This window comes from Hyperoodon ampullatus, assembly GCF_949752795.1.
Source record: "Hyperoodon ampullatus genome assembly, chromosome: 3".
Lineage (NCBI taxonomy): Eukaryota > Metazoa > Chordata > Mammalia > Artiodactyla > Ziphiidae > Hyperoodon > Hyperoodon ampullatus.
In genome coordinates this window covers 165166332-165193256 of record NC_136916.1, presented here as the reverse complement: position 1 = coordinate 165193256, position 26925 = coordinate 165166332, and the positions used below count along the sequence as shown (strand labels likewise).

General features: G+C 38.3%; 1 protein-coding gene across 2 annotated transcripts in view; it reads left to right on the top strand.

The window, feature by feature from the left end:
* EML5 (EMAP like 5) overlaps positions 1-25829 on the top strand; it is a gene marked incomplete at both ends in the record, with an annotated part of 162265 nt that extends 136436 nt beyond the window's left edge. For both annotated transcript variants that reach the window (XM_079700244.1, XM_079700243.1), the window contains 12 exons: positions 6485-6505; positions 12401-12574; positions 13389-13597; positions 17473-17630; positions 19050-19164; positions 21273-21461; positions 21633-21805; positions 23473-23635; positions 23948-24051; positions 24791-24944; positions 25402-25502; positions 25793-25829. In XM_079700244.1, the coding sequence (XP_079556370.1) occupies positions 6485-6505; positions 12401-12574; positions 13389-13597; positions 17473-17630; positions 19050-19164; positions 21273-21461; positions 21633-21805; positions 23473-23635; positions 23948-24051; positions 24791-24944; positions 25402-25502; positions 25793-25829 (1598 nt within the window). The remainder of the gene's footprint in view (positions 1-6484; positions 6506-12400; positions 12575-13388; positions 13598-17472; positions 17631-19049; positions 19165-21272; positions 21462-21632; positions 21806-23472; positions 23636-23947; positions 24052-24790; positions 24945-25401; positions 25503-25792) is intronic.
* Between the last annotated feature and the right edge of the window lie 1096 nt (positions 25830-26925).

Sequence of the window (26925 nt, the reverse complement as noted above, 5' to 3'; positions counted from 1 at the left end):
CACTCTCAGAACAGAACTTGTTCGTATATAGGGGACTTATTGTATTCTTCGCCTGAAAGTGGATCTCTTGTAGGCAGCATATTGTAGGCTCTTGTTTTTTGTATGCAATCTGCTATTCTGTGTCCTTTTTTTTTTTCCTTAGTATCATGGAGACTTTTCTTATGTTTTTCACACTGTTTTAAGGCTTTGGGTGAGATTTTTCAGGCTTAGGAGCATAATTACTATTTACAGCTGTACTTGAGAGTACATATGATTTTCTTTTTTTAAATTGAACTATTGATATAATTGATTTACAATGTTAGTTTCAGGTGTACAGCAGAGTGATTCAGTTACACATACACATATATCTATTTTTTTCAGATTCTTTTCCCTTATAGGTTATTATAAAATACTGAGTATAGTTCCCTGTGCTATACAATAGGTCCTTGTTGGCTATTTCATATATAGTAGTGTATATATGTTAATCCCAAACTCCTAATTTATCCCCTCCCCACTCTGTGTGTTTTGTTTGGAGCATTTAGTTCATTATATTTAAGGTAATTGTTGATAGATATATACTTATTACCATTTTAAACCTTGTTTTGCAGTTGTTTTTGTATTTCTTCTTTGTTCCTTTTTGTTTTCTTTTTGTGGTTTGATGATTTTCTTTTGTATTATGCTTATGTTCTCTTCTTTTTGGTTTTTGTGAATCTGTTGTATGTTTTTGATTTGTGGTTACTCTGTTTTTCACTCTGTTTTTCAAGTATGTTAACTCATTACTATATCTTTTTGCTTTAGACTGGTAGTCCTATAGACTCAAACACATTCTAAAAAAAAAATCGGGAGTTCCATTGTGACCCAGTGGTTAGGACTCAGTGCTTTCACTGCCAGGGGCCTGGGTTCTATCTGTGGTCAGGGAACTAAGGTCCTGAAAGCTGTGCAGTGTGGCCACAAAGAAAAAAGAAAAACCACTTGACATGTCTCAAGCATTTCAAAATAAAGAACGAGCAAAGGAATAAAGAGTCTTTGAGACAAACAAACAATCTACAAAAAAATCTACATTTCTTACTCTCCTCCCCCACATTATATGATTTTGATGTCATCTTTTACATCTTTGTGTTTATCCTTTTGATGTTCATTGTAGTTATTGCTTTCACACATTTTTTTTTTGATTTTTTAAAAATCTGTCTATTGGCTTATTTGATTTACTTTCCAATTGTGATTTTCTCTTTCCTGTAGATTCTTGCTTCTTTTCTATTTAGAGAAGACCTTTCAATATTTCTTTTAGGATAGGTTTAGTATTGCTGTATTCTTTTAGTTTTTGCTTGTCTGAGAAATTCTTTATCTCTCTTTCTATTCTAAGTGATAATATTTCTGGGTAGAGTATCCTGTTTTGCAGGTTTTTCCCTTTCAGGACTTTGAATACATCTTGCCACTCCCTTCTGGCCTGCAGTGTTTCTGTGGAGAAATCAGCTGAGAGCCTTATGGGTGTCCCCTTGTTATTTACTCTTTATTTTCTCTTGCTGCCTTTAGAATCCTCCCTATGTCTTAAACTTTTGCCATTTAAGTCATAATATGTCTTGGTATAGGTCTGTTTGGGTTCATCTTGTTTGGGACCCTCTGTGCTTTCTGTATCTGGATATGTTTCCTTCTTTAGGTTTGGAAAAATTTCTGCCATAATTTCTTCAAATATATTTTCAATCCCCTTTCCTTTTTCTTCTCCTTCTTGGGATCCCTCTTATGCATAGATTGGGATGCTTTATATTATCCCATAGGTCTTGTATATTGCTTTCATTTTTTTTTCATTTGTCTTTCTGTCTGCTGATCTGATTGGATGATTTCCATTATTCTGCCTTCCAGATCACTTATTCATTCTTCTGCATTACCCAGTTTGCTATTTATTGCCTTTAGCTCAGCTTTTGTCTTGGCAAATGAGTTTTCTAATTTTAATCGGCTCCTCTTTATAGTTTCTAATTGCTTTTTATAGTAATCTGCATTTCTATCAATAGCCCTTCTTCATTCCTTCAGTATTTTCATTACTTCCTTCTTGAACTCGGGATCTGGTAAACTGGAGAGGTCTGCTTCATTCTTTGTTCTTTCAGGGTAATTCTCTTGATCTTTAAATGGGGAGTGGTTCCTCTGCTTCTTCATTTTACTCATATTTCTCTGACTTTATGAATTTAAGAGAGACAGTTATCTACTGTGGTCCTGAAGGGCTCTTTTTATATGGAAGTGTCCCTGTGTATGCTTCATGAGTCTAATATTTTTAGTGCGAGGGCTGTTTTTAGTATGGATACCTGCCACATCTTTCCTCAGTGTGTGTTGGCCATTATCCCCTTGATAGGGGGTGTAATTGTTGTTGTGGTGACCAGAGCCGCACTGGATGTTGAATGGGCCCTCCTCTTTTGTCTGTGCTTGTCACAGCCCTGTTGGGGGCAAGGTCTGCTCCCCACTTGTTGGAGTAGACACCCCCAAATCCGTTTCTGAACTGCGGTGTGAGGTAGGTGAGGCTGGAGCAGGGAGAGGAGCCCTGAGTATTCCTTTGTAGGAGCTGTCCACCAGGAAGTGTGATCTGTGAAGTTGCCTGTCACCCGTTGGGTGGATTCACAAAGTACACTGTTTTGGCACTGCCTTGGCCCCACCTCAACCGTGGGAATTCAGGCAGTTGTCCTGGGTGTCCCTCAGGTGCTGTGCTCACAAAGCCACTAGTGCAGATCCCTTGGTGCAGAACTGCTGAGATCAGGTACCGGGACTGCCAAAGTCTTGCACCTGGACCCATCGTAGAGCTACTGAGTCAGCCCAGACTGTGGAAAAGCCCACAGCCACTATCGCTGGACTCACCCCATCCACGAGATCACCAGTAATCTACTCGGATGTCCCACGGGCACTGAGTTTACAAAGTGCCTAAATTCACAGATCCCACAACCTCTGGGACACTCAGATTTCAGCCCTGCTTCCAAAGTCACACAGCCCCTGGGGATCGGTTTGGATTTCAGCCCTGCCTCCAAGTATGGACAATCCTCTGGTGCTTACACTCTCCCAGAGCTCATAGAGGCAGAGCTGCGCAGCCATGAGCACTCCAAGAATGGGAGGCTCCTATGGCAGGGGCCCTGCCCCTCCCCTCGAGCATTAACAATGGGACTTCAGTGGCAGACCCAAGCTCCTTCCTGCGCACACCCTGATTGTGGCTTGGACCACACTTCAGCCCCTTCAGGCTGTCTCCACACAACCAACCCCAGTCCTCTCCCCAGATCTGTCCTCTGAAACCCAAGTTTCAGCGCCCAGCATCCCCGCACACACCAGCAGATGCGCATCTCAGGCTGGGGAGGGCAGGGAGGTGGCCAGGACCCTCTGTATTGGTCTCTATCTGTTCCGCTTGCTGTAAACTGGCTGCTGTACTCTTCTCTGAGCCTCTGAAGCTCCCTTTCTGTCCCAGCTGATCTCACCACCAGTGAAGAGACTTCCCAGGGTGAGGGAATCTTTCCTCTTTCATAGCTCTCTGCCAGGGCACAGGTCCCGTCCTGATTCTTCTTCTTTTTTTTTTTTTCTTTCATCCTATCTGGTTACGTGGTGATCTTTCTTGCAATTTTGGTTTTATGAGATCTGCCGGTGTTCAGCAGGTATTCTGTGAGAAGGGTTCCGCATGTAGATGTAGTTCTGATGTATTTGTAGGAGAAGGTGAGCTCCACATCCTTCTATTCTGGCTCTTGATCCAGCCTTTCTAATCTTTGAATATAAATACGTAGATCTAGCCCATTTTCACACTAAGTTTTTGAAATTGAAGTCTTCTTTTCACTTTGCATAAGGAATAAGAGACCAAGTTACCATTTTGGTCATGAAAGCATCATGTTTAGTGCCTCTTGGCATATAGTTATTGATCAGTTAATTTTTATTAAGTTCAGTTATTCAACAAATTTACTGAGTATCTGCCACGTGCAAGGTATTGTTCTTGGTGCTTGGGATATAAGCAGCTTACAAAAAAAGACAAAATCGCTATGTTAGCGGAATTTACATTCTATGAATGAAATCCTAGAAGGCATGGTTCTTCCATTTCCCAGCTTTGCTCCTTCTCCTTTTCTTTCCCCTTTTCTCCCTTTAAAAAAGCAACTTTGGGGGCTTCCCTGGTGGTGCAGTGGTTGAGAGTCCGCCTGCCGATGCAGGGGACATGGGTTCGTGCCCCGGTCCGGGAAGGTCCCACATGCCGCAAAGCAGCTGGGGCCGTGAGCCATGGCCGCTGAGCCTGCGCGTCTGGAGCCTGTGCTCCGCAACGGGAGAGGCCACAACAGTGAGAGGCCCGCGTACCGCAAAAAAAAAAAAAAAAAAAGGCAACTTTGTTTAACATATTAGGGCTATAGTTTTCTCTTTTGATTAAGAAATGTTGTGGTCACAAATTAATCTTTCATGAAATTTGACCTTCTCTACTTCTTTCCTTTTTTAAAATTGAGATATAATTGAAATAAAATATTATGTTAGTTTCAAATGCATGATTTGATATCTGTATTCCTTCCCTTTTGTTGAAAGACAACACTATAGAGAATGTGGAATGGCTAATTATCTCCCCCTCTCTCTCCTTCCAAGTCAAAGTTCAGGCAGTACAGAGATGGATTTTAGATCATGTATGTAGTTCTGTTCCTTGCCCTACTGGTACCATTCCACAAGACGTAAAATTCTTTACTGATGACTAATTAAGTGTAAGAAAGACTCAAGAGAAGATCAAAGAGTAAGAGACTTTTTCTTTTCTGAACCTAAAGTAAATTGAATCAGTAGGTACTTTGCCTGCCAGGCTTGTTTAAAACCCACAAAGCAGGAAAACACTTTCTAAAATGTATATGGTTCTCTTTGTTAAAAAGTCATATAAATCATAGAGGAACTGAAATATTTGCTTTTGTGGTATTTTAGCCAGTTACATTCAAACTGTTCTTTTTTCTTGGAATCTCAGAGCCAAATATATCATTTTATCCATCATTAGCTGTCCATCATTAGCTGTTTGAATTTCCCTTGTTACATATTTGATTAAGGATCCTCCTACACGTGCTTGAACCCCATTATCACTTGATGCCTAACAGAGTAACCTAACCTTTCCTTAGGAAGGTCTGTTTTTTTTTTTTTAATAAACTTATTTATTTTATTTATTTATTTTTGGCTGCGTTGGGTCTTTGTTGCTGCATGCAGGCTTTCTTGAGTTGCACCACTTTCTCGAGTGGCGAGCAGGGGCTGCTCTTCGTTGCAGTGTCTGGGTTCTAAGCACGTGGGCTTCGGTAGTTGTGGCACATGGACTCAGTAGTTGTGGCTTGTGGGCTCTAGAGTGAAGGCTCAGTAGTTGTGGCACACGGGCTTAGTTTTTCCATGGCATGTGGGATATTCCCAGACCAGGGTTTGAACCCGTGTCCCCTGCATTGGCAGGAAGATTCTTAACCACTGCGCCACGAAGGAAGCCCAGGAAGCTCTGTTATAAAGTGCTTCTTCATATAGAACTGAAATTTGTTTCTCTTTCATTGCAATTCACTGGTCCTCATTTTGGGGCACCCAGAATATTTAGACCTGTGATGTTTAGGTCTTTATCTGTACTCTTAATTGTCCCAGGCCCTGCAGATATTCTGGGATAAGCCTGATCGCCAAAACCAAACACCCTCAGTCTTTAAACCATTCTTCATGTGACATAGTTTCAAGTCCTCTCATCATTTGCTTGTTATCAGAGCATGTTCAGAACTAAAAGTGGTATATCCTGACTGGTCTGTTCAGCAGAGTCAAGTACTTCATTACCTTTTCTCTCATATTCCAGGTCAGGATACTATAGGTCTACATATGTCATTGAAATAATTATTTCATAGGGATATAAAGCTCTACCAAAGCACAGAGCAATCATCTATCTTGAAAAGACTCCTAAATTTTTCTTTCTTTCTTGCAGTAGACTATTGCTTCTAAAACTGTGGTTAATAAATATTTCCACTGCAAATATAATGAGTTTCGTGTTTTCTTTTTTGGCAATCTTTTACTCATACAGAAAATGTTTAATTAAAAAAAAATAAGAAAGGGGTTAATTTGTGGCCTGAATTAAGAGCTTTTTTTTTTTTCCTTGAGTTACATGCTAACTTTTGCCATCATTTCTCTCAGAACGTTTAGATCTAATTCTTCCCTGCATGTAGAGATCCATTAAAGCCCGAAGGATCTGTTAACAGGGCATTTTTTAAACCAAAATAAAGTCATGTCAATTTTAAACCATATCAATATTATTTTAAGTTGCTATATTTAAATCATGTAACTCACTATATATAAAGAAAATATTGATCCAAAGATTGAAAGGTCATATGCATAGAATGTTAATATGCATATATAATTGAAATTAGTGGCTTTACTTACAGTGTACTCAATTTTGCATAATAAAATTAATTTTGTATATAACAATTAAATTACTTAAAATTATCATTTTATGATAATTGAGTTTTTACAAATTTTGCTTATAGTATTTATGGATAATTATTATTCTGCTATATTTCCATTATAGGTGATTCAGCAGACATGTCAGGTAAGGAAATTAATCATTTTCCATTTTAGTCATATTGTTAAGTAATGATAGCCCACATTTTTATAGAGTAATAAGATACTTGAACCTATTTTGGATTTTTTTTAAATTAAGAATACAGCATTTTAATGTCATGATGCTGAGCCCTATCTGCAATAATAAGTTTTTTTTTAAAAAAAAGCTAAGATATTTTGACCTTCTTAGTGTGCCCAGAATTGTTGTAAGTCATCATAAGAATCCTTCATAGTAGATACTAACTCGCCAATATCACATAGCTGGTAAGAATAAAGGTGAGGCTAAAACTTGATCTTAAATATGAATCAATAAGTTTTATTGCCTAGAAATAAAATTTGTTTTAATTTATTATTTTTATGTAACCATTTTAATTATTGCACATACTAGATCAACAGAGCATTTAAAGATTTGAAAATAACTTTTTATTATTGATTTTTTTTTTTGGTACGTGGGCCTCTCACTGTTGTGGCCTCTCCCGTTGCGGAGCACAGGCTCCAGACGCACAGGCTTAGCGGACGTGGCTCACGGGCCCAGCCGCTCCGCGGCATGTGGGATCTTCCCAGACCGGGGCACAAACCCGTGTCCCCTGCATCGGCAGGCGGACTCTCAACCACTGCGCCACCAGGGAAGCCCTATTATTGATTTTGACCATGGCTTTGTGAAGTTAAAAAGCTGTTAGATGAACAATGCATGTCTGTTGTTTTTAGATATTATAATAACTAGGCTTTTTCCACTGTATTTCAGTTTACATAATATAGTAAGAATTAGCAGTTTGATAAGAAAAATTGATTTGATTTCTACCAATTTATGTGATTTGTATCCATTTCCCTCCCCTCCTCCAGGGTAAAGCATGATTTTGTGATTTGACTATTTAACTGCACATTTATTCAACACAACAGGCAGGGTCCTTGCTCTCTTGGTCTACACTCAAGGGCAGGGGTTAGCAAGCTACAGCCCTTGGGCCAAATCTGGTCCAGCACCTGTTTTTGTACAGCCCATGATTGAGTATAGTTTTTATTAATTTAAGTAGTTGGAAAATAACACGGGAAGAATAAAATTTCACAAAACATGAAAAGTATATGAAATTCAGATTTCAGTATCCATAGATAAAGTTTTATGGACACAGCCATGCTCATTCAGTTACATATTGTCTATGGCAGCTTTTGTGCTTTAATGGCAGCGTTGAATAGTTGCAACAGAGACTGTTTACAACACTCTCATTGCTTTCCACTGCTGCTTAGCACACTACAAATTGCAGTGATTCTCTTTTAAAACTTGACAGGTTTTGAGTGCTACGTGTATGGCTATTCCACAACATTTTTTTGTTGTTGAAGTATAGTTGATGTACATTATATTAGTTTCAGGTGTACAGCATTGTGATTCATTTTTTTTACAGCTTATACTCCACTAAAAGTTATTACAAGATAATGGCTATAATTACCCTGTGCTATACAATATATCCTTACCTATTTTATACAAAGCAGTTTGTATCTCTTAATCTCATACCCCTAATTTGCCCCTCCCCTCTTTCCTCTCTCCTTAGGTAACCACTGGTTTGTTTTCTATGTCTGTGAGTCTGTTTCTGTTTTACATATACATTTGTTTGTATTGTTTTTTAGATTCTACATATAGGTCATGTCATACCGTATTTGTCTTCCTCTATCTGACTTACTTCACTAAATATGCTACTCTCTAGGTCCATCCACATTGCTGCCATTTTTTTTGGTTTTTAACCAGTGTATATCTATCATGTCAAAACAAGGGAGGGGAAAGGAAAATAGACTTTGAATGTCAAACTCAAAAGGCACAGTGAAGTATGGATTATGTTGTTATGAAATTAGTTAGTAAAACATTGTGTTTATTATGCAATGATACTATAGCTGTGCTGAAAGAATACAATATATGTCAACATTTTTACACTAAACTTTATCACAGTATTCCCAGTTCACAGGAAAGCAAAAATCAGAAAAATTAGAAACTTTAAGACAATATCTCATCACAACAGAATTTCTTCAAAAAAAATAAAAATAAAATGTGGCTACAACCTAAGTAAGGTTCTGAATGACTCATTTGTTAGCTAATCAAGAAAAGCTGTTTATTACTGTGAGTTAATTAAATCATGTTTGATTGCAACGAACAAGTGTCCAGAGAAAATAAACTTAAGACTATGAGCTTTTTGGCAAAAACCATTGCTAAAACAACTGAGGACATTGGGAACAACATCAGTAGTCACTAAAAACAAGACCAAAAAAAAGGCAGATGATTTTTAATGGTTTCCCTTGGCTCTTGATGGGTTGACAAATGTTGCCAGTTGTTTATTTGAGGAATCAGGGCGGACTTTTAAGTGACTGAAGTTTGCCTCTATGAACGGAGTCCATGGAACAACTACAAAAGATAATATTTTCAAATAAGTTAAGAAAACGTGAATTCAGTACAACCTGAAGTGGAATCTGCTAAGATGTATTACAGCTGATGGTGGTAAAAATATCTGTGGAGCTAGAGCAGAAAAGGGGATAGTTGATTAAATTTAAAAGGCTTATAATCATTTAAGGCATTTATGGCTATTCATTGTGTTATTTGTCAGCAGGTGGTTTGTGGAAAATATTTCAATCTATCGTGTAATTGAACTTCAATATTTTGTTATTGAGAGTCAACAGTTAATTTTGTTTGGTCTCACAGACTTAACCATCATCAGTTCCGTTAATTTATGTTAGAAATAGAAGGTGAAAGTCCTGACTTGCCCTTTCCCCACAGCAGTTCAGTGGTTTAGCAGTGGTAACATTTTTGTTGTTTTGTTTTTTGGCAATTTCTGTAGCTCAGAGCCAGGACTGAAATTTTTCTGAGTGAGAAGAACTGCCCTCAGTCTCTGTTATGGAAAACTCAGTGGCTTTGGAAATTAGTTTTTGCTGCATACTTGATAATGTTTCTTAATGATTCAACCTGAAATTACAGGTAAATTACAATTACAACCTGAAATTTCAGTTACAGTGTTTATATGTGAAACTTATACTTCAGGAAAGTCATTTGATGACAACTAATCTTTGAATCACAAGTAACGCCAAACTTCACTATATACTTCTCATACTGTCAAAAATTAGGATGAGAAGTGAGATTCCCATTCCCACACAAATTTGCAGCAAATGTATTTTCTGGGCTCAAGTTACAATTCCAGCAACATTTTTTAGACGTTGATACAAACGTAGAGAAAATTTCCATATTTAAAAAATCTGTTTAAGTGTACAGTTGAGGAACTTCCACCTAACCTTCAATTTAAAGTTATTATTCTGCAATGTAATACATGCTAAAAGGCAAATATAAAGATAAGACTCTAATAGAATTTTCTGAATGCCTTACAAGTGATTAATATGCTCAATTAAAATCATATGCTTTTGGATGATATTCATATTTGACAGTACCTATCTGTGTGAGACATTTCAAAGTTGAAAATTATTATAGACCATTATCAGATGAACATTTGTAATTTTTTTTTTAAAATAAAGAACTCTGATTTTGAACCCCACTTAAGTGAATTATCCCCCCCAAAAACCTTCATTCTCATTATTAGATCTATATTATAAAAAATTTCATTCAATGAATTTCATCAATAAAAATTTTGTGAGGCCTTCCTTGGTGGCGCAGTGGTTGAGAGTCTGCCTGCCGATGCAGGGGACACGGGTTCGTGCCCCGGTCTGGGAAGATCCCACATGCCGCAGAGTGGCTAGGCCCGTGAGCCATGGCCGCTGAGCCTGCGTGTCCGGAGCCTGTGCTCCGCAACGGGAGAGGCCACAACAGTGAGAGGCCTGCGTACCGCAAAAAATAAATAAATAAATTTTGTGAAAATTTGTTTTCTTTTATTACACAAGTACCTGCATAATACCTTCAATTTTGTCACTTATCTGACCCTTTACAGTGAAAGTTTGCTGACTTCTGCTTTAGAGAGAGACAGGCAATAAATAAGTACTATTTTTTCTAAATAACATGATCTAAGATGGTGATAAATGTGATAAAAACAACAAATAGGGCGATGGCAACAAAACAGAGTGTTTTTTCAGAGGTGGTAACATTTAGCTAGGCCAAGAATGATACAAAACAGTGATACCTGAAGGGTGATCTGGGGGCTCTAGGCTGAGGCCTGGTTTGGGAATCCTATGACCACCCACACATTCAGTGATTCACTAGAAGGAATCACAGGACCCAGAGATAGTTACGGTGCTGTAGCTTATTACAATGATCAGCAAGGGAAAAAGACACATCAGGTGGAGCCTAGAGGATAGAGGCACAGGCTTTCTATGTTTCTTCCAAAACACTCCTCCAGGGCTTCCCTGGTGGTGCAGTGGTTGAGAGTCCGCCTGCTGATGCAGGGGACACGGGTTTGTGCCCCGGTCCGGGAAGATCCCACATGCCACGGAGCGGCTGGGCCCGTGAGCCGTGGGCGCTAAGCCTGCGCGTCCGGAGCCTGTGCTCCGCAACGGGAGAGGCCACAACAGTGAGAGGCCCACGTACCGCAAAAAAAAAAAAAAAAAAAAAACACTCCTGCAGGGGTCACAGACAACCTGCTTCTTCTACCAGCAGCCAAATATATCAATGCAGGTGCAGTGTTTCTGCCCAGGGAAACCCACTGAAGACTCGGACACCAAGGTTTTTACTGGGGGCTGGTCACATAGACACAAAGCCACAACTACTAAAATACCATAGTCCCAGAAGAAAGCAGGTATTCAGTGCCCCCCGTGGACAAAATAACCTTATCAACATAGGGAACATTTCAAAAGTCAAGTTCTCACACACTAGCAAGCCGGCCATTCTAGTGATAGTAACCTCAGTTCTGCTTCTGTTAACTCCCTCCTGGGGAGGCCGTAAAGCTGAATCAAGAAACAGGAAGGTCTGTGTGACTGCAGTGAGGCCTCTGAGATGAACCTAGAGAGGGGCAGGAGTCAGTCACGTAGGGCTTTGCCGATCACGGAGAGGAGTTTGGATTCGTGCTAAGTGCAGAGTCCATCATTGGAGAGATTAAATTTATAATCAAATTTATAATTTGAAGCAAATGCACTTCCATATTTTGATTATTTTACTAAAAGTACTTATGTTCTAAATTAGCTGCTGAATTGACTTACCTATTCCTTTTTATAGGGTGCAATTCATGAAAAAAGGACAGTCCAAAGCTATGGTTTTTTAATCTAGGAAATACAGAGAACTGGGAAAACTTTTTAAGCAGTAGAAATGGGCTGGACAAGATAAATTTAGAAATCTAAAAAAGAAAAAAAACAACAAATATAATTTTTTTCAAAGATTAGCAGTTTAATTTCTTCCATGAAATCCTGTTTAAAAAAAACTACTGTCTTATAAAGTGATATGAACTTAGTTTTTTACCAGATATATGCCTATACAGTTGAAGATTTCCTTTGTGATCTATTCAGGTGGCTTCCTACCTATTGCCTTTCTCAATTTGTATTCACTTTCTATCTCTCCTTCATATAACATAGGTAGTAAATATATCCTGGTATTTTGTAAGTGTATAATGTTTGTATATTTCTCCACATAATTATATAAAGATTTAACATGTATCTAAAACATGCATTATTTTTTGAAAAGTTGTTTAAAGTTGTGATTACTTAATTTGCTTGTCTAAATGCTATTTTCTCAAAAGCGCAATTTGGACTATAGCCTGAGGAAGTAGTCTGTATTTTTCTCCCTTCCTTTCCTTTGTCTTCCCTTTTCTTTCTTTCTTATTAATTCAGTCTTAGTTTTGAGCTATTTTTTATTAATTACACTGTCTTTCTTTGGTACATATTTTTCCTGTGTTTCAGAGATGAGTATGCATCAGCCTTAAAAATGGAAACATTTGTAATAGGTGTATTACAACTTTGGGATTTTATCTTTGTTTAGCTACAGCTCCTTCTATCCACATCTGGGATGCAGTGAACAAGCAGACTTTATCTATACTAAGATGCTACCATTCAAAGGGAGTGTGTTCAGTCAGTTTCAGTGCTACTGGTAAACTCTTGCTATCTGTGGGGCTAGACCCAGAACATACAATTACCATTTGGAGATGGCAGGAAGGTAGGATTTTTTTTCTTTGTAATTCTAAAAGATAAAAATGGGGTGATAGGAATTTTCTATTTCATATTTGTGTTAACTTGGTGATTGAAACCATTATTCACTATTAAGCCCTACTCAATACCCATACACAGTTGTAGGTATGTTCCACTTTCAAAACCCAGTGAAACTGTAAGCAAAGTATAAACTAATGAAAGTTATTAATATTATAAATGACTCACTGTTCTTTCAGTAAGAAACTATGCATGTAAGTGTCTTGCTAATTATTATTTAGTTGGTTATAGAGGATCTTACGCAAGAATGCGATGAATTATATTGTTAAGTGATAATGAAAGGGCAATAGGGTAATATTACTTTAACACATTTCGGACAAAATTTTTCAGTTACATAGCCATTATAAAAAGTGAAATTCATAGAACTACACAGAAAAAAATAAGATATGGTTTTTAAAATTCCCCTTAAATTATAATAAAACTTTCCATAAATCACACATCACTTGTAAAAATATGTAAAAAGGACCCTCTACACTATTAATTGTATGGCATGTGATTGCTAGGTAGCAGTGCAAGGGACATGCCCTCTCTCTTTTTTGGGGGGCCATGCCAGCGCAAGTTGTGGAATCTTAGTTCCCCGATCAGGGGGCCCTCAGCACTGAAAGCGCTGAGTCTAACCACTGGACCGCCAGGGAATTCCCTGCTCTCTCTTTTTATAAGCATTTATTTTTTGAACTATATATTTTCAATAACTGTTTGATCCTGTAGAAATTAGCTTAGTTCTTATACTAACCTAGAAAATTTTGTTGTATCTTTTTTATCAGGTGCCAAAATTGCCAGCAGAGCTGGTCACAACCAACGTATTTTTGTGGCAGAATTCCGACCAGATTCAGATTCCCAGTTTGTCTCTGTGGGAGTAAAACATGTTAAGTTCTGGACATTGGCAGGAAGAGCTCTTCTTAGCAAAAAAGGGCTACTGAGCACACTGCAAGATGCCCGGATGCAGACCATGCTTGCTGTTGCATTTGGTGCAGTATGTCTCTTAAAATGCGTGTGGTAGTGTAACTGTGAATTACCCAAATTGGACTAGTTTGAATTTTCTTGCCTTAGATAGATGAACCACATGAATGTTGTTTATATGGCACTCTAGTCCACTAATCCTTACATATATCTTGGTCATGCATATATTTCATCTTTCAAATTCTGATACTTTCAGAAATCAGGGACTGGGAAAGAAAGTTAACAAGGGAGAAGGATTATAAAACATCTGAGTCCTTGGGCCACTGCCATTCTCAAAAGCCTTCATTAATTTTATAACTGTCACCCTAAATCTCCTAGGTCCTAATAATTTGTCAGAATAGGAGAAAGATAAATCATGAAACATGATTTTTCTAGTATTTAAGGTGGTACTTGGTTTAGGATTTCCTTTGCTTCCTATCATCTTAACTCACTGCTTATTATGTAGTTGGAAGTGCTCTTGGCCTATGTCTCTCATTAAAGGGAAGAAGGTGAGCACAGTTCCTGGTCTAGTTTACTAGAAAGAGTGTTCAAGAGCCATTTCCTCCCCTCCCCTCCCCCCTTCCACCTGGGCTTGTGGTTTACAAGACACATCTCTTTCCTTTAATACCTTGTTGCCCTGGCCAGGCTTTTTAAATCCTTTGGTGCATCAAAAAACTAAGTCGGTTTTCTCACTGAAGTGTTTATATGGGTATGTAATACTCAAAGGAAGAAAATTATAATTCTAGATTCTTAAAGAACACTTATATTTTTGAGACCATTGAAAGTGCTGGTTGTGCCATGTCAAACTTCAGTTAAATATTGTGGAGATTGTTAATACAAGACCAGTAATTCCTTTCCAGAAGAAAAGCTTATACATTCAAGTGTTTGACATTTAATATGCCCATGTATATTAACTTTCTTTGTGTATAAAATTCCTTATTTAGTCAATTGCCCATTCCCAATAGAAAATAAACTTGAAGATTAGACTGTTAGTCATATGTGAGGAGCCTTTAGAAATTATAAGTAAAAGAGTGATACTATTGCATGTTCATTGTTCTTTTGCCTAAATAAAAACCTTCTCAATATTTTCATTAAAAAAAAAGAATATTAGTCATAATTGACTTTTTTATGTTTGAAGCAACAGTGCAATCAGTGCGAATGTTTTGTTATATAACAAAATGGGTTGATGTTCAGTTTAAGCCTTTTTGAGCATCCTCTATGCTAGGGGCTATGTAGAGAGCAGGCAAAGTAAAATATTAGTTTTTACATTCCAGTTGCAGAGAAGGCGTGAATTAAAGATGCTCCTATATGACAAGTATTGAGTTGGCCAAAAGGTTCGTTCAGTTTTTTCTGTAAGATGGCTCTAGTAGCACTTAGCTGTCTTTAACTTCATTAGAAACAATTTTGTTAGATTGTAAGTGACAGCTAGCTGTCATATCAGCGTGCATTTAAAAAAAGACATCAAAATTGGTGAATTTTTGTGTAGCCATTTTAATATTGAAGATGGAAGAAAAAAAGCAACATTTTCGGCCTATTATGCTTTATTATTTCAAGAAAGGTAAAAACGCAACTGAAATGCAAAAAAAAAGATTTGTGCAGTGTATGGAGAAGGTGCTATGACTGATCGAACTTGTCAAAAGTGGTTTGTGAAGTTTTGTGCTGGAGATTTCTCTCTGGACAGTGCTCCACAGTCGGGTAGACCAGTTGAAGTTGATAGCGACCAAATCAAGACATTCATTGAGAACAATCAACGTTATACCACGAGGAAGATAGCCGACATACTCAAAATATCCAAATCAAGTGTTGAAAATCATTTGCACCAGCTTGAATCGCTTTGATATTTGGGTTTCACGTAAGTTAAACGAAAAAAACCTTGACCGTACTTCTGCATGCGATTCTCTACTTAAACATAATGACAATGTTCCATTTTTTAAATAAATTGTGGTGGGCTATGAAAAGTGGATATTGTACAATAATGTGGAATGGAAGAGATCGTGGGGCAAGCGAAATGAACCACCACCAACTACATCAAAGGCCGGTCTTCATCCAAAGAAGGTGATGTTGTGTATATGGTGGGATTGGGAGTCCTCTACTATGAGCTCCTTCTGGAAAACCAAACGATTAATTCCAACAAGTACTGCTCCCAATTAGACCAACTGAAAGCGGCACTCGACGAAAAGCATCCAGACTTAGTCAATAGAAAATACATAATCTTCCATCAGGATAACACACGACCACGTTTCTTTGATGACCAGGCAAAAACTGTTACAGCTTGGCTGGGAAGTTCTGACTCATCTGCCATATTCACCAGACATTGCACCTTCGGATTTCCATTTATTTAGGTATTTGCAAAATTCTCTTAATGGAAAAATTTCAATTCCCTGGAAGACTGTAAAAGGCACCTGGAACAGTTCTTTGCTCAAAAAGATAAAAAGTTTTGGGAAGATGGAATTATGAAGTTGCCTGAAAAATGGCAGAAGGTGGTGGAACAAAAAGGTGAATATGGGGCTTCCCCGGTGACGCAGTGGTTGAGAGTCTGCCTGCCAATGCAGGGGACACGGGTTCGTGCCCCGGTCCGGGAAGATCCCACATACCGCGGAGCAGCTAGGCCCGTGAGCCATGGCCACTGAGCCTGCGCGTCCGGAGCCTGTGCTCCACAACGGGAGAGGCCACAGCAGTGAGAGGCCCGCGTACCGCAAAAAAAAAAAAAAAAAAAAAAAAAGGTGAATATGTTGTTCAGTAAAGTTCTTGGTGAAAATGAAAAATGTGTCTTTTATTTTTACTTAAAAGCCGAAGGCACTTTTTGGCCAACCCAATATAATCATTGTTTTCCAAATAAAAGATATAGAGATTAAGTATAAATGCTGAGGAATTTGAAGTAATATTAAATTGTAGGGAAATTAAGCATGCAAACTAGTATTCTCAGAAAGATTCAAGAAAATCTGTTTGTTTTTGATACAATCCAAAATCTTATTTTCTTATTGGTTCTTTCCATATTGTTTTTGATGAAGGATCTTATACAAGTTGCTCTAAAAGTGAAGCTAAAATGAGACAAAAATAGCACATAATGCAGGATTTGATTTCTCCAGTTTTTGCATAAATGAACTATATAACAGGATTGCAATTCTCAGAGTCACTTAAATCATTCTTAAGCTTTTGGTACCTTAACAGATTTATCTTATTTTGGATTCACTGCAGAAATGCATTAACTTTTGCTGTTTTGATTTTAAGAAATCATGGCAAATATTAATTTTCATATACAATTTCTGAAAAACTACAAGTTTGCCTCAGATAATAGGTTTACTTTCCATGACAAAATACCTTATCAAACCTAATAAAAGTTATTTTCACTTCCTATTCCTATTCTTTTTTTTTAATCCCAGTTACTAATGACCTTTAAGTTATTTCTTGGGCAGCTAGAGGGAAGCAATCCAAAGAGATGATATAAACTAGAATTACAGCATTTTTGAATTGGAAGGGACCTTAGAGACCTTAGGGACTTAGAGATCCCTCATTTTACACTGAAAAAGTTGATACTCATAGAGGTTAAAAGTCTTGACCTTTAACCTTTAACCTTTAAAAGTCTTCCAGCTAATAAGCAAAAGACCTGGAAAAGGAAATGGCCCTAACAAAGCTAAGCCTTGAGTTCAGGTTTTCTGACTCTTGACTCTACTGTTTTCCCGCCATCCATGCTCTTTGTACCAAAAAGGTGACATAGTGCGACTCTCTCTCTGAGTCCACCCATGTGTCTCTCCACACGTACCCTTTTTCCTCCTAGTAAACACTTCACTTGTTTCACTACCAAAAAAAAAAAAAGTGACATAGGCTCACACTTACATAGAGAATTGCTGTTTGAACTCTGTTTGAACTTTTCATGAGTTTATCTCCCCCTTCCCCACTCCTTTTCAGAATAACTTGACGTTTACAGGTACCATCAGTGGAGATGTCTGTGTGTGGAAAGACCACATATTGTGTAGAATCGTGGCCAAAGCTCACAACGGGCCTGTGTTTGCCATGTACACCACCCTTCGAGACGGACTTATTGTCACTGGTGGCAAGGAGAGGCCGTGAGTCCTCTTTCTTTTCACAGCCTTACTGAATATTCATGCGTCGTGATGCCTCTGGTTTGCAGTTAGTTATGTCTAGGCCACATGGATTATCCTCTGACCTTCCTCCTCATATGCTTCTCCTTTGCTGCCTTTTATGCACCTTCTTGTTGATTTTTATTTCTGGTCTTAAATCCCTCCCAGTGTTTTTCACATTGTAGATAAGTCTAAACTCCAACTGGGTGATCATTTTTCTGAGGTATGGATAGGTAGCTATCTTGCAGGTTAGGAATTGATTTTCTTAATGTCTCTCTGCCTGTATAAATATTGGCTGAGTAGTAGGTGGTGGTCTATGGGGGAATCTTTGCCATTGGACTCAGGATGCATCTCGACTGCCTGCTTTCTTTTTGGTTCAAAGTGGATACTAAGGGATAAAATTCATACTGCTGCATTAGAAAAGGATGAGAGGATGCTAGAAATAAACTTTGCCTTGTTTGCTTTTGCTTGAGGCAAACTTGTTAGATAAAATTAAGACAAGACCTCAAAGTGTGTGAGGAGAGGCCTTTTTTCTGAGTGGTTTTCAAATCTCCCGGTGGAAACCAGATACTTATCATTGATTTCCTACTAACATATTCATATGCATGTTAAAATGGAATGTATATGTGACCAGGAAGTAAGTACATTCCTATACAGCATTGAAAGAACCCACAAATATGCAGCAGCTTTTGCTTTTCACATAAAGGAAGACTGTATAAGAGAAAAAACCATAAATGGGCTATATTTATCTTTTGCATATTACTCTGACACTCGTGTTTCCACACCTCATCTAGTCTTGCACACTCCTGCTCACCAGTAACCTACTAAACTGTTCAGTGGCATATTTAATAATAATGGTTGGAAAGAAATGTGCTGCTCTTTTGGCCCTGAAAATATATTCTGTAGCACAGCATCTGTAATCCTATTATCTAGCCTTACATTTCCATTATCCTCTTAACATTAAGAATCATTCTGGGGACTTCCCTGGCAGTCCAGTGGTTAGGACTTGGCACTTTCACTTCTGTGGCCCAGGTTCAACCCCTGGTCGGAGAACTAAGATCCCATAAGCCGCATGCACAGCCAAAAAAAAAAAAAAAAAAATTCATTTTGCACATTTCCTCAGTCAAGAAGTATTATGAGAGAGGATATATGATGTATGGGCAGGGGGAGGTGCTAAATAAACTTATGCTAATGTCAGAAAAATAAGTGTTCATAAAATAAAATTTGCTTAAACTGAATGTTTGAGACACTGTATCTAAAAATTGCCATAGAAAGTTTAGAAGAATATAAAGATTGGAGCCTCTTTTTCTGTTCTGCTTATAATTTAGTATTTGTTTATCATAAAAATTATTTGTAATAGCCAATAGTAAATGCTTCTTTTGGTTTGGGTTGTTATTTTCTTAGGTCAAAAGAAGGAGGAGCAGTCAAACTGTGGGATCAGGAACTGAGGCGATGCCGCGCCTTCAGGCTTGAGACAGGACAAGTCACAGATTGTGTCCGTTCCGTGTGCAGAGGCAAGGTAAGATGTTTGGTGAGGCATTGCAGTGCAGCAGACAGTAGAAAAGGGTTATTCCTGGGATTCTCTCACCTTCCGCCACTGGATGAAGAATAACTCAGAGACGGACTCGCGTGCCGGTTCTCCCCTGCCTCTTCTCTGCTGCTTTCTTTGCAGAAAGACAGGCAGCTGTTCTCCTAAGCACTGTATCTAAACCTCCTTATTTTCTTGCATCTGCTAATTCAACTCTGGTAGACAGCTGAATTTATTTGCCAGTTGACTCATTTTGATTAAAGCAGCTGTCTCCATGTGTTTAAAAAACACACATTGCTCTAAACAATTTGACCGTGCATGCACTCACAATAAGTGTATTTATAAATTACATACATGTATTATCCTGTCTGTGTATTAAATATTAGTTAAGCTTACTTTTATTTATAGTTCTTTTTAACTAAAATCCAATACTTTCTTCCTATATCCCAATGCACTTACACCTCTTTGGAGATCTTCAGACTAATATATCATAGTCAAAGTCAAAACTTCGATGACTGGAGAAGCGAGGTGTATTCTCTTCAGCGTGGGCTCGCACATGCAGCCTGGCTCAGTGCTCTTGCAGATGCGCCTCTGGTCATAGAAAGCTTTGCATGAGCTAATGGCTGGCTTGCTACTAAACTAGTCAAAGCAAAAAATTCTCTGAAAGTATGTTATTTTGGTTTTGGACCCAAATCCAATGTGTGTATGTTGAGTTTGGGGGTGCTTCCCACACACCACCAAACAATTCTCCAACACCAGCAGCGTGTCCAAAAATTCAACTAAGTTCTGACAGTATCTACCAGAGAAGGCATCGGATTCCACAGGTTGAAGGTTCCATCCTACAAGACCGCTCCCCTCAGCACCACTTCAGATGCCACGTTCTTACCTATGCTTCTGACCGGCTGTACTTTGGGGTTCCCAACAACTCCTCCTGGACTTCAGACACCAGTCAGTTTCCTGTCCTTCTGACCCGCTGCCTATAAATTAGAGAGGGTTGTACGACCCCTCCTCGGGTTCAGTTATTTTGCTAGAGTGACTTACAGAGCTCAGAGAAACATGTTACTCACTGGATCACCAGTTTATTGTAAAAGGATGTAACTCATGAACTGCCAGTTGTAGAACTGCACAAGGCAAGGTATATGGGGAGGGGAGAGGAGCTTCCATGACCACTCAGCCTGCATCTTCACGTGTGCAGCAACTTGCAAGCTCTCCAAACCCTGACCTTTTGGGTTTTTATGGAGGCTTCTTATATAGTCATAATTGATTAAATCTTTCACTGTTGGTAACTGATTCAACTTCTAGCCCCTCTCCCATCCCTGAGGTGGGGAGAGGAGAGAGTGACACTGCCAGTCCCTAACCCCTAATCACATAGTTGGGTCTCCTGGCAACCAGCCCCCATCCTTTGGTGAGGTCCATAACAGAAGATACCCCTCTTTTGTTCATCACTTAGGAAATTCCAAGGGTTTTAGGAGCTTCATGCCAGTAAGCGGGGACAGACCAAATATATAGGCCATCCCCAAGTTAAAGTTTTTCGATTTTAAGATGGTGCAAAAATGATACAAATTCAGTAGAAACCGTATTTCGAATTTTGAATTTTGATCTTGCCCTGGCTAGTGATGTGTGGTACAGTCCTCTCTCGTGATGCTGGGCAGCACAGCCAGCCACAGCCCCCGGTCAGCCGCCAGGGCCAACGATCAATTCACTTACAGCCATGCTGTCTGTACTGAGACGACCACTATGTTTTTCACTTTCAGGATAGTATTCAATAAACGACATGAGGTATCCAACACTTTATTATAAAATAGGCTTTGTGTTAGATGATTTTGCCCAACTGGAGGCTCAAGTAAGTGTCCTGAGCATGTTTAAGGTAGGCCAGGCTATCATGTTTGATAGGTTAGGTGTGTCAAATGCACTTCTAACTTATGACATTTTTAACTTATGATGGGCTTATCAGATGCAACCCCATCATAAGTTGAGGAAGATCTGTATATTTCTTTCTCTAAGTCACAGTATCACATAGGCCAGTAGGTCGTTCTTATAGTATTAAGAAGAGCAACTGTGGTATTCCATTAAATATATTGGCCCCACTTGTGTTCCAGGGCAAGATACTAGTAGGGACAAGGAATGCTGAAATAATTGAAGTTGGAGAGAAAAATGCAGCATGTAATATTTTAGTTAACGGTCATGTGGATGGACCTATATGGGGACTGGCGACACATCCTTCCAGGGATTTTTTCCTTTCTGCTGCAGAAGATGGGACAGTGAGACTCTGGGACATTGCTGATAAAGTAGGTATAATTTTTTTAGAAGATATTACAATTTCTAACAAGCAAAGTCCTAAATTGCTAGCACTTAAAGAACTATCTCAGCATTGTGTTGAGAATTTGGGGGAGAAACTGGTTTACTTTGTAAGTACTCTGCTTAATGTAGTTCTCTGTGCTCTTTTGGTTCTTATGCAGAAGATGTTGAACAAAGTGAATTTGGGACATGCTGCTCGTACTGTGTGTTATAGCCCTGAAGGGGACATGGTGGCTATTGGAATGAAAAATGGAGAATTTATTATTTTACTTGTGAGCTCTCTAAAGATATGGGGAAAGAAGAGAGATAGACGATGTGCAATCCATGATATCAGGTTAGTCAACAAATGGAATGGTATGTCAAGGATACTCTTTAAATGACCCAGCTTGCATTTGGAAAAAAGGTCCTTCGTGCCTGTAGCATTTCAACACATCGTAAATTGTATGCTGAAATATGGCTGTTTGTATACTTATCTACTTCTCCTTACTAAATTATGAGTCCATTGGGCACCAGCCACAGTGCCTTATAATAGCAAGTATTCAGGGAATGTTTGATGAATAAGTATCACACTGGACACGTCCAGTAAGTTCATCCTGCCAAGACTTATCTTCCATCTGCCCTTAAAATTCTGGAAAATTAGGGAGTTCCCTGGCAGTCCAGTGGTTAGGACTTGGTGCTTTCACTGCTGTGGCCCGGGTTCAATCCCTGGTCAGGGAACTAGGATACCACAAGCCGCACGGCATGGCAAAAAAAAAAAAAAAAAAAAGCCTGGAAGGGCTTCCCTGGTGGCGCAGTGGTTAAGAATCAGCCTGCCAATGCAGGGGACACAGGTTCGAGCCCTGGTCGGGGAAGATCCCACATGCTGTAGAGCAACTAAGCCCTTGCGCCACAACTACTGAGCCTGTGCTCTAGAGCCCGTGAGCCACAACTACGGAGCCCGTGTGCCGAGAGCATGTACTCCGCAACAAGAGAAGCCACCGCGATAAGAAGCCCGCGCACCACAACAGAGAGTAGCCTCCGCTCACCACAACTAGAGAAAGCTCGCATGCAGCAACGAAGACCCAATGCAGCCAAAAAAAATAACTAAAGCCTGGAAAATTAAAGTTATAACCCCAAACATCTCTTAGAAAGCCTGAAAAATTAAACTTATAACCCCAAACGTCTTTTGCTTCTCTTCATCTCCACTGAATATATAGTTCATTCATTTAATCCATAGTCATTGAACAGTCTATGCCCCAGATTATGAATTAAAACTTTTCTTGAGCCTTTTTCAGTGCTTAAGCTTATATTAACAGTGGTTACCATTTACTGAGCACTTCTCTGTGATCAAGATAGATTATTGAATCCAGGTCTGTCAAAAGCTTGCACTGTTTTCACCAGTAAAACCGTTTTTACACATGAAACCTTCCTCAGATCTTCAGCATATAAAACAGTGATTATGGCTTCCCTCAGCTCTCCAGTTTCCCAAAGGTACATCAGCAAGACTTATGGAGCATTTTCAAAAAAACTGTCCCATACTGCTTTGCATCATCGATAGGCAAATAGTACTTTATTATTTTAAAATAACTTCTTCCAAGCTTCAAGTAGTATCACTTCATCTAATAACATGACATGAGTTAAGCTGGTCTGTGTCCCTTGCTATTAAGACATGATCTTTCCAGATGAAAGAATCCTATCGTACTGAATTACGTAATTTAGGAATATATGTAAATTGTTAGTGGCTTTTTAAAAACTGAGCTATTTTTAAAGAAATTAGGAGATGAAAATTCAGGAACCACTTAATGTTGAAGTAAAATATAAACCTTTTGTTTTATGTAACAGACAAATATCAGTATACACAGTCTGTTGTGCCTATCAGGTAAATCCGTTTGAGGCCATATCACACATTATTTATCTCAAATACTTATTTTTGAGAACTGAAAAGTCAGTGGTCTTAAATGTTTATACTATTTCATGTGGTCTAATGCATCTTTTACATGTAATCTTTTGTTACATGTTCAGATTTAGTCCAGATTCCCGGTTTCTGGCAGTGGGTTCCAGTGAGAATTCAGTGGATTTTTATGACCTAACATTGGGTCCCACCCTTAACAGAATCAGCTACTGCAAAGACATTCCAAGCTTTGTCATTCAAATGGACTTCTCTGCAGATAGCAGACATCTCCAGGTACAGTACCAAGACTATGCGAATAGTCTTTACATTTTGCTAGTGAATGCGTTTAAAACTCCTCAGTTCCAGAGCTTCTCAACTCTTGCCTTTTATTCACTACTATTCACTGTTTCTGCATAAATTCTTTACTAATCTATTATTACCAGTCCTTTTCTTCATTTTTTTTTTGCTCACAGAGTTTTGTAGTCATGTTTTGGTCTTAATAATGTTAGAAATGTAAATCAAGTAGCACTTTGCCAGTTTACTATAATCTACTTCTGGATTTTGCCTCTCACATGATGGAATTGTTCCATTTTAATATTATGAAAGGTCTCCACTGGTTGCTATAAACGGCATGTCTATGAAGTGCCTTCAGGAAAACACCTTATGGATCAGGCTGCCATTGACAGAATTACTTGGGCTACATGGACAAGGTAAATATTTCATATAACAGAAGGGAAGATAGGAAAACTGGAAAATCCTATTTCTGAACAGTTAGAGCCATTCCCACTAAGGAACAGTAATTGAGGTTTAAGTTTTTGTTACCATCTTGAATTCTTCCTAAGAAGAGAATGATATACTTACTCATGCTGGGACCCCTTTTGATCAAATATATTTCTATGCTTTATCAGTTCTTTTAATTAAAGGAAATCAAAGTTGTGACTTTAAAGATGCCCTGATACTTCCTTAACATAAGTCGGTTTAATAACAGACAATGAAAACATGTATTGGGTACTGTTAGGCAACTGTATAATTTCCCTATCTAAAGGAATGCTATTGATAGCAGCTGTTAGAAATGAAACCTTATAAAATGGGTTCAAATTTGCTGGCTGTAGAACAGATAACCATGCATAACCATCAATGAAAATGAAAAAATGCCATCAACACTTTTAATTTTAAAATAGTTCTGTCAGTTATCATTAAGTATTAACTGACTTTTTAAAGGATTAATCTATAAACCCTTAAAATTATAGAACTTCATTGAGAAAAGGTGTACTGGGGGTGAGGGAGTGCCATCCCGGCAGGTTCAGGCTTCCAGGTTAACACCTTGTCGTAACTTATTCCTGTGTTTAAATAACGTAACTAGGTACTCAGAGGTGAATTACCAAGAAACGTTTTCAGTTTGGTAAACCTGTGTGTGCTATGGTGGACTTTTTTATTCCTTCTCTCTAGCATTCTAGGAGATGAAGTTATGGGAATCTGGTCCAGACATGCTGAGAAAGCCGATGTCACCTGTGCCTGCGTCTCTCATTCAGGAATCAGCCTTGTAACAGGAGATGACTTTGGCATGGTTAAGTTATTTGACTTCCCATGTCCTGAAAAATTTGTAAGTTTACGTTGGGTTTAGTATTTTATGTAACTTTACTCCTGATTTAGACTTCTGATCATTAGTACTTTTCCCCACATAATAGCTAAAATGTTATTGTCTCATGATTTGAAAATACTTGTAAATTTGTGATTGTAAAATTTTCTCCAAACTTCCTAAGTCCATTGCTCTGAAATAAAAGCTATTAGAAATTATCTCCCCTTTTGCCCCCAAACCACGCCATCTTTGCAAACTATCCTGTGATTAGTCTTTTATCAAACCCTTAATCAATCTGTTACCAAATTTCAAATGCTTTTCAACGCAGATCCATTACTAATTCTGAGAAAGCATTTCATCATTAGCTGTGCTCCAAACTGCTTTCTCTCCACAGCACTCGTGATGGAGATAATGGCTCCTGATTAAGAACCTTTGACTTCGGTGTTCATCGCACACCCTGAGCTTTGTTCTTGTTTTTTAGGCGAAGCACAAAAGGTTCTTGGGTCATTCACCCCATGTGACAAATATTCGATTTACCAGTGGTGATCGACATGTTATTAGTGCTGGAGGTGATGACTGCAGGTTGGTAACTTTCTCAGCCCAAGAAGAGCAGGGACTGTCTTTTACTAGTTAAGAGATTATTACTATTTCTTCGACAGGTTCAGTTTATGGACTCAGCTAGTCATCATGATTAAGGTCGCCTAACCGGATGGCTCCTTGGGGTCACATACTATGTAAATACAGAATAAAAGGAGTTGAAAGAGTAAAGTTTTTACACATGTATGATTTGAAAGCTTAATTAAAAACATTAAAAACTGTTCTGAAAATCTAGAAATATAATGAACTCACTGCAGTTCTTTCTCTGATTGCAGTTTATTTGTCTGGAAATGTGTACATATGCCTCATTGAAAGATATGGATGCAGAGAAGACTCCATAAAGTAACAGCCTTGAGAAACCAGACTACACAAGAGGAAAAAAACCAGAACCAAACGCTGCATGGTCATGTGGTGCTAACTTAAGACTGTAACAGGGATTTATCCAAATCTGTCAAAATAGTAGAAAGATTGATAAGTTCAAAATATGTTATATGCACTAGATAACTGTCCATAATCCATACACTGCCAGATAATTACATTTCAAGGAGGGACTGAATAAATATTTGCTGGTAAAAGCCACCCCCCATTTTAGGGAGGATGCAGATTTGGCAGACTTCCTGGGGAGGTTTGGGAGACAGTGCTCCTCAAAGAAACGAACCAAAACCTTAAAAACCCAACTTGGATAATTTTCTTCCTCTTTTTAGCAACCTTTTTCTTTTTAGAATTTATATTTTATTTTCAATTTTCAGTTGTTTAATAAAATATTTTATCCTTATGTTCACATAAGGAAATACACCATCACCCTAAAGGATCACAGGTTTTAAAAGGCAAATATTATTTTCCCTAAGAAAACACACACAGGCTTAACTGGAGAATATGATGCTTCCTAAGCATTAATAAAGTCCTGTTTATAAAGGATATTTTTCTCCTGGAAATTTTAAATTCAGGAACAAATCCAAAGTTCGTAGTGTATGATCACTACATTTTCATTTTTGAGCTGTCAATCTTATGTTCAGAATTCATCTCTATAACTGAAAGAGTAAAATATGATCATGGCCTCATTAATGAAAAAGTAGTATGATGAACATTTCCAGTGGTGTACAGTTTAAGGTTTTATATAGCAATAGTATTTAACTGGCAGAGAATACTGAATATTTAAAGATGTAGTCTAATAGAAACATTGTTTAACATGTAAACTAAAGCGTTAAATTCACATTTACAAAGTTATACAGTTTAGTAACTCTTGAAATAAAATTTTTATAGTCTTTTTTTTCTATTGGAAAAACTTGTTTAGTTAGATGTATGTCACCCCATCGGCTGACTTCCAAAAGGAATGAAGATAGGTCCACTTGTAAAACTCGTCTATAAAAATTCCTTTTTGGTGGATTGGGGCTGAACTCTTAGATCT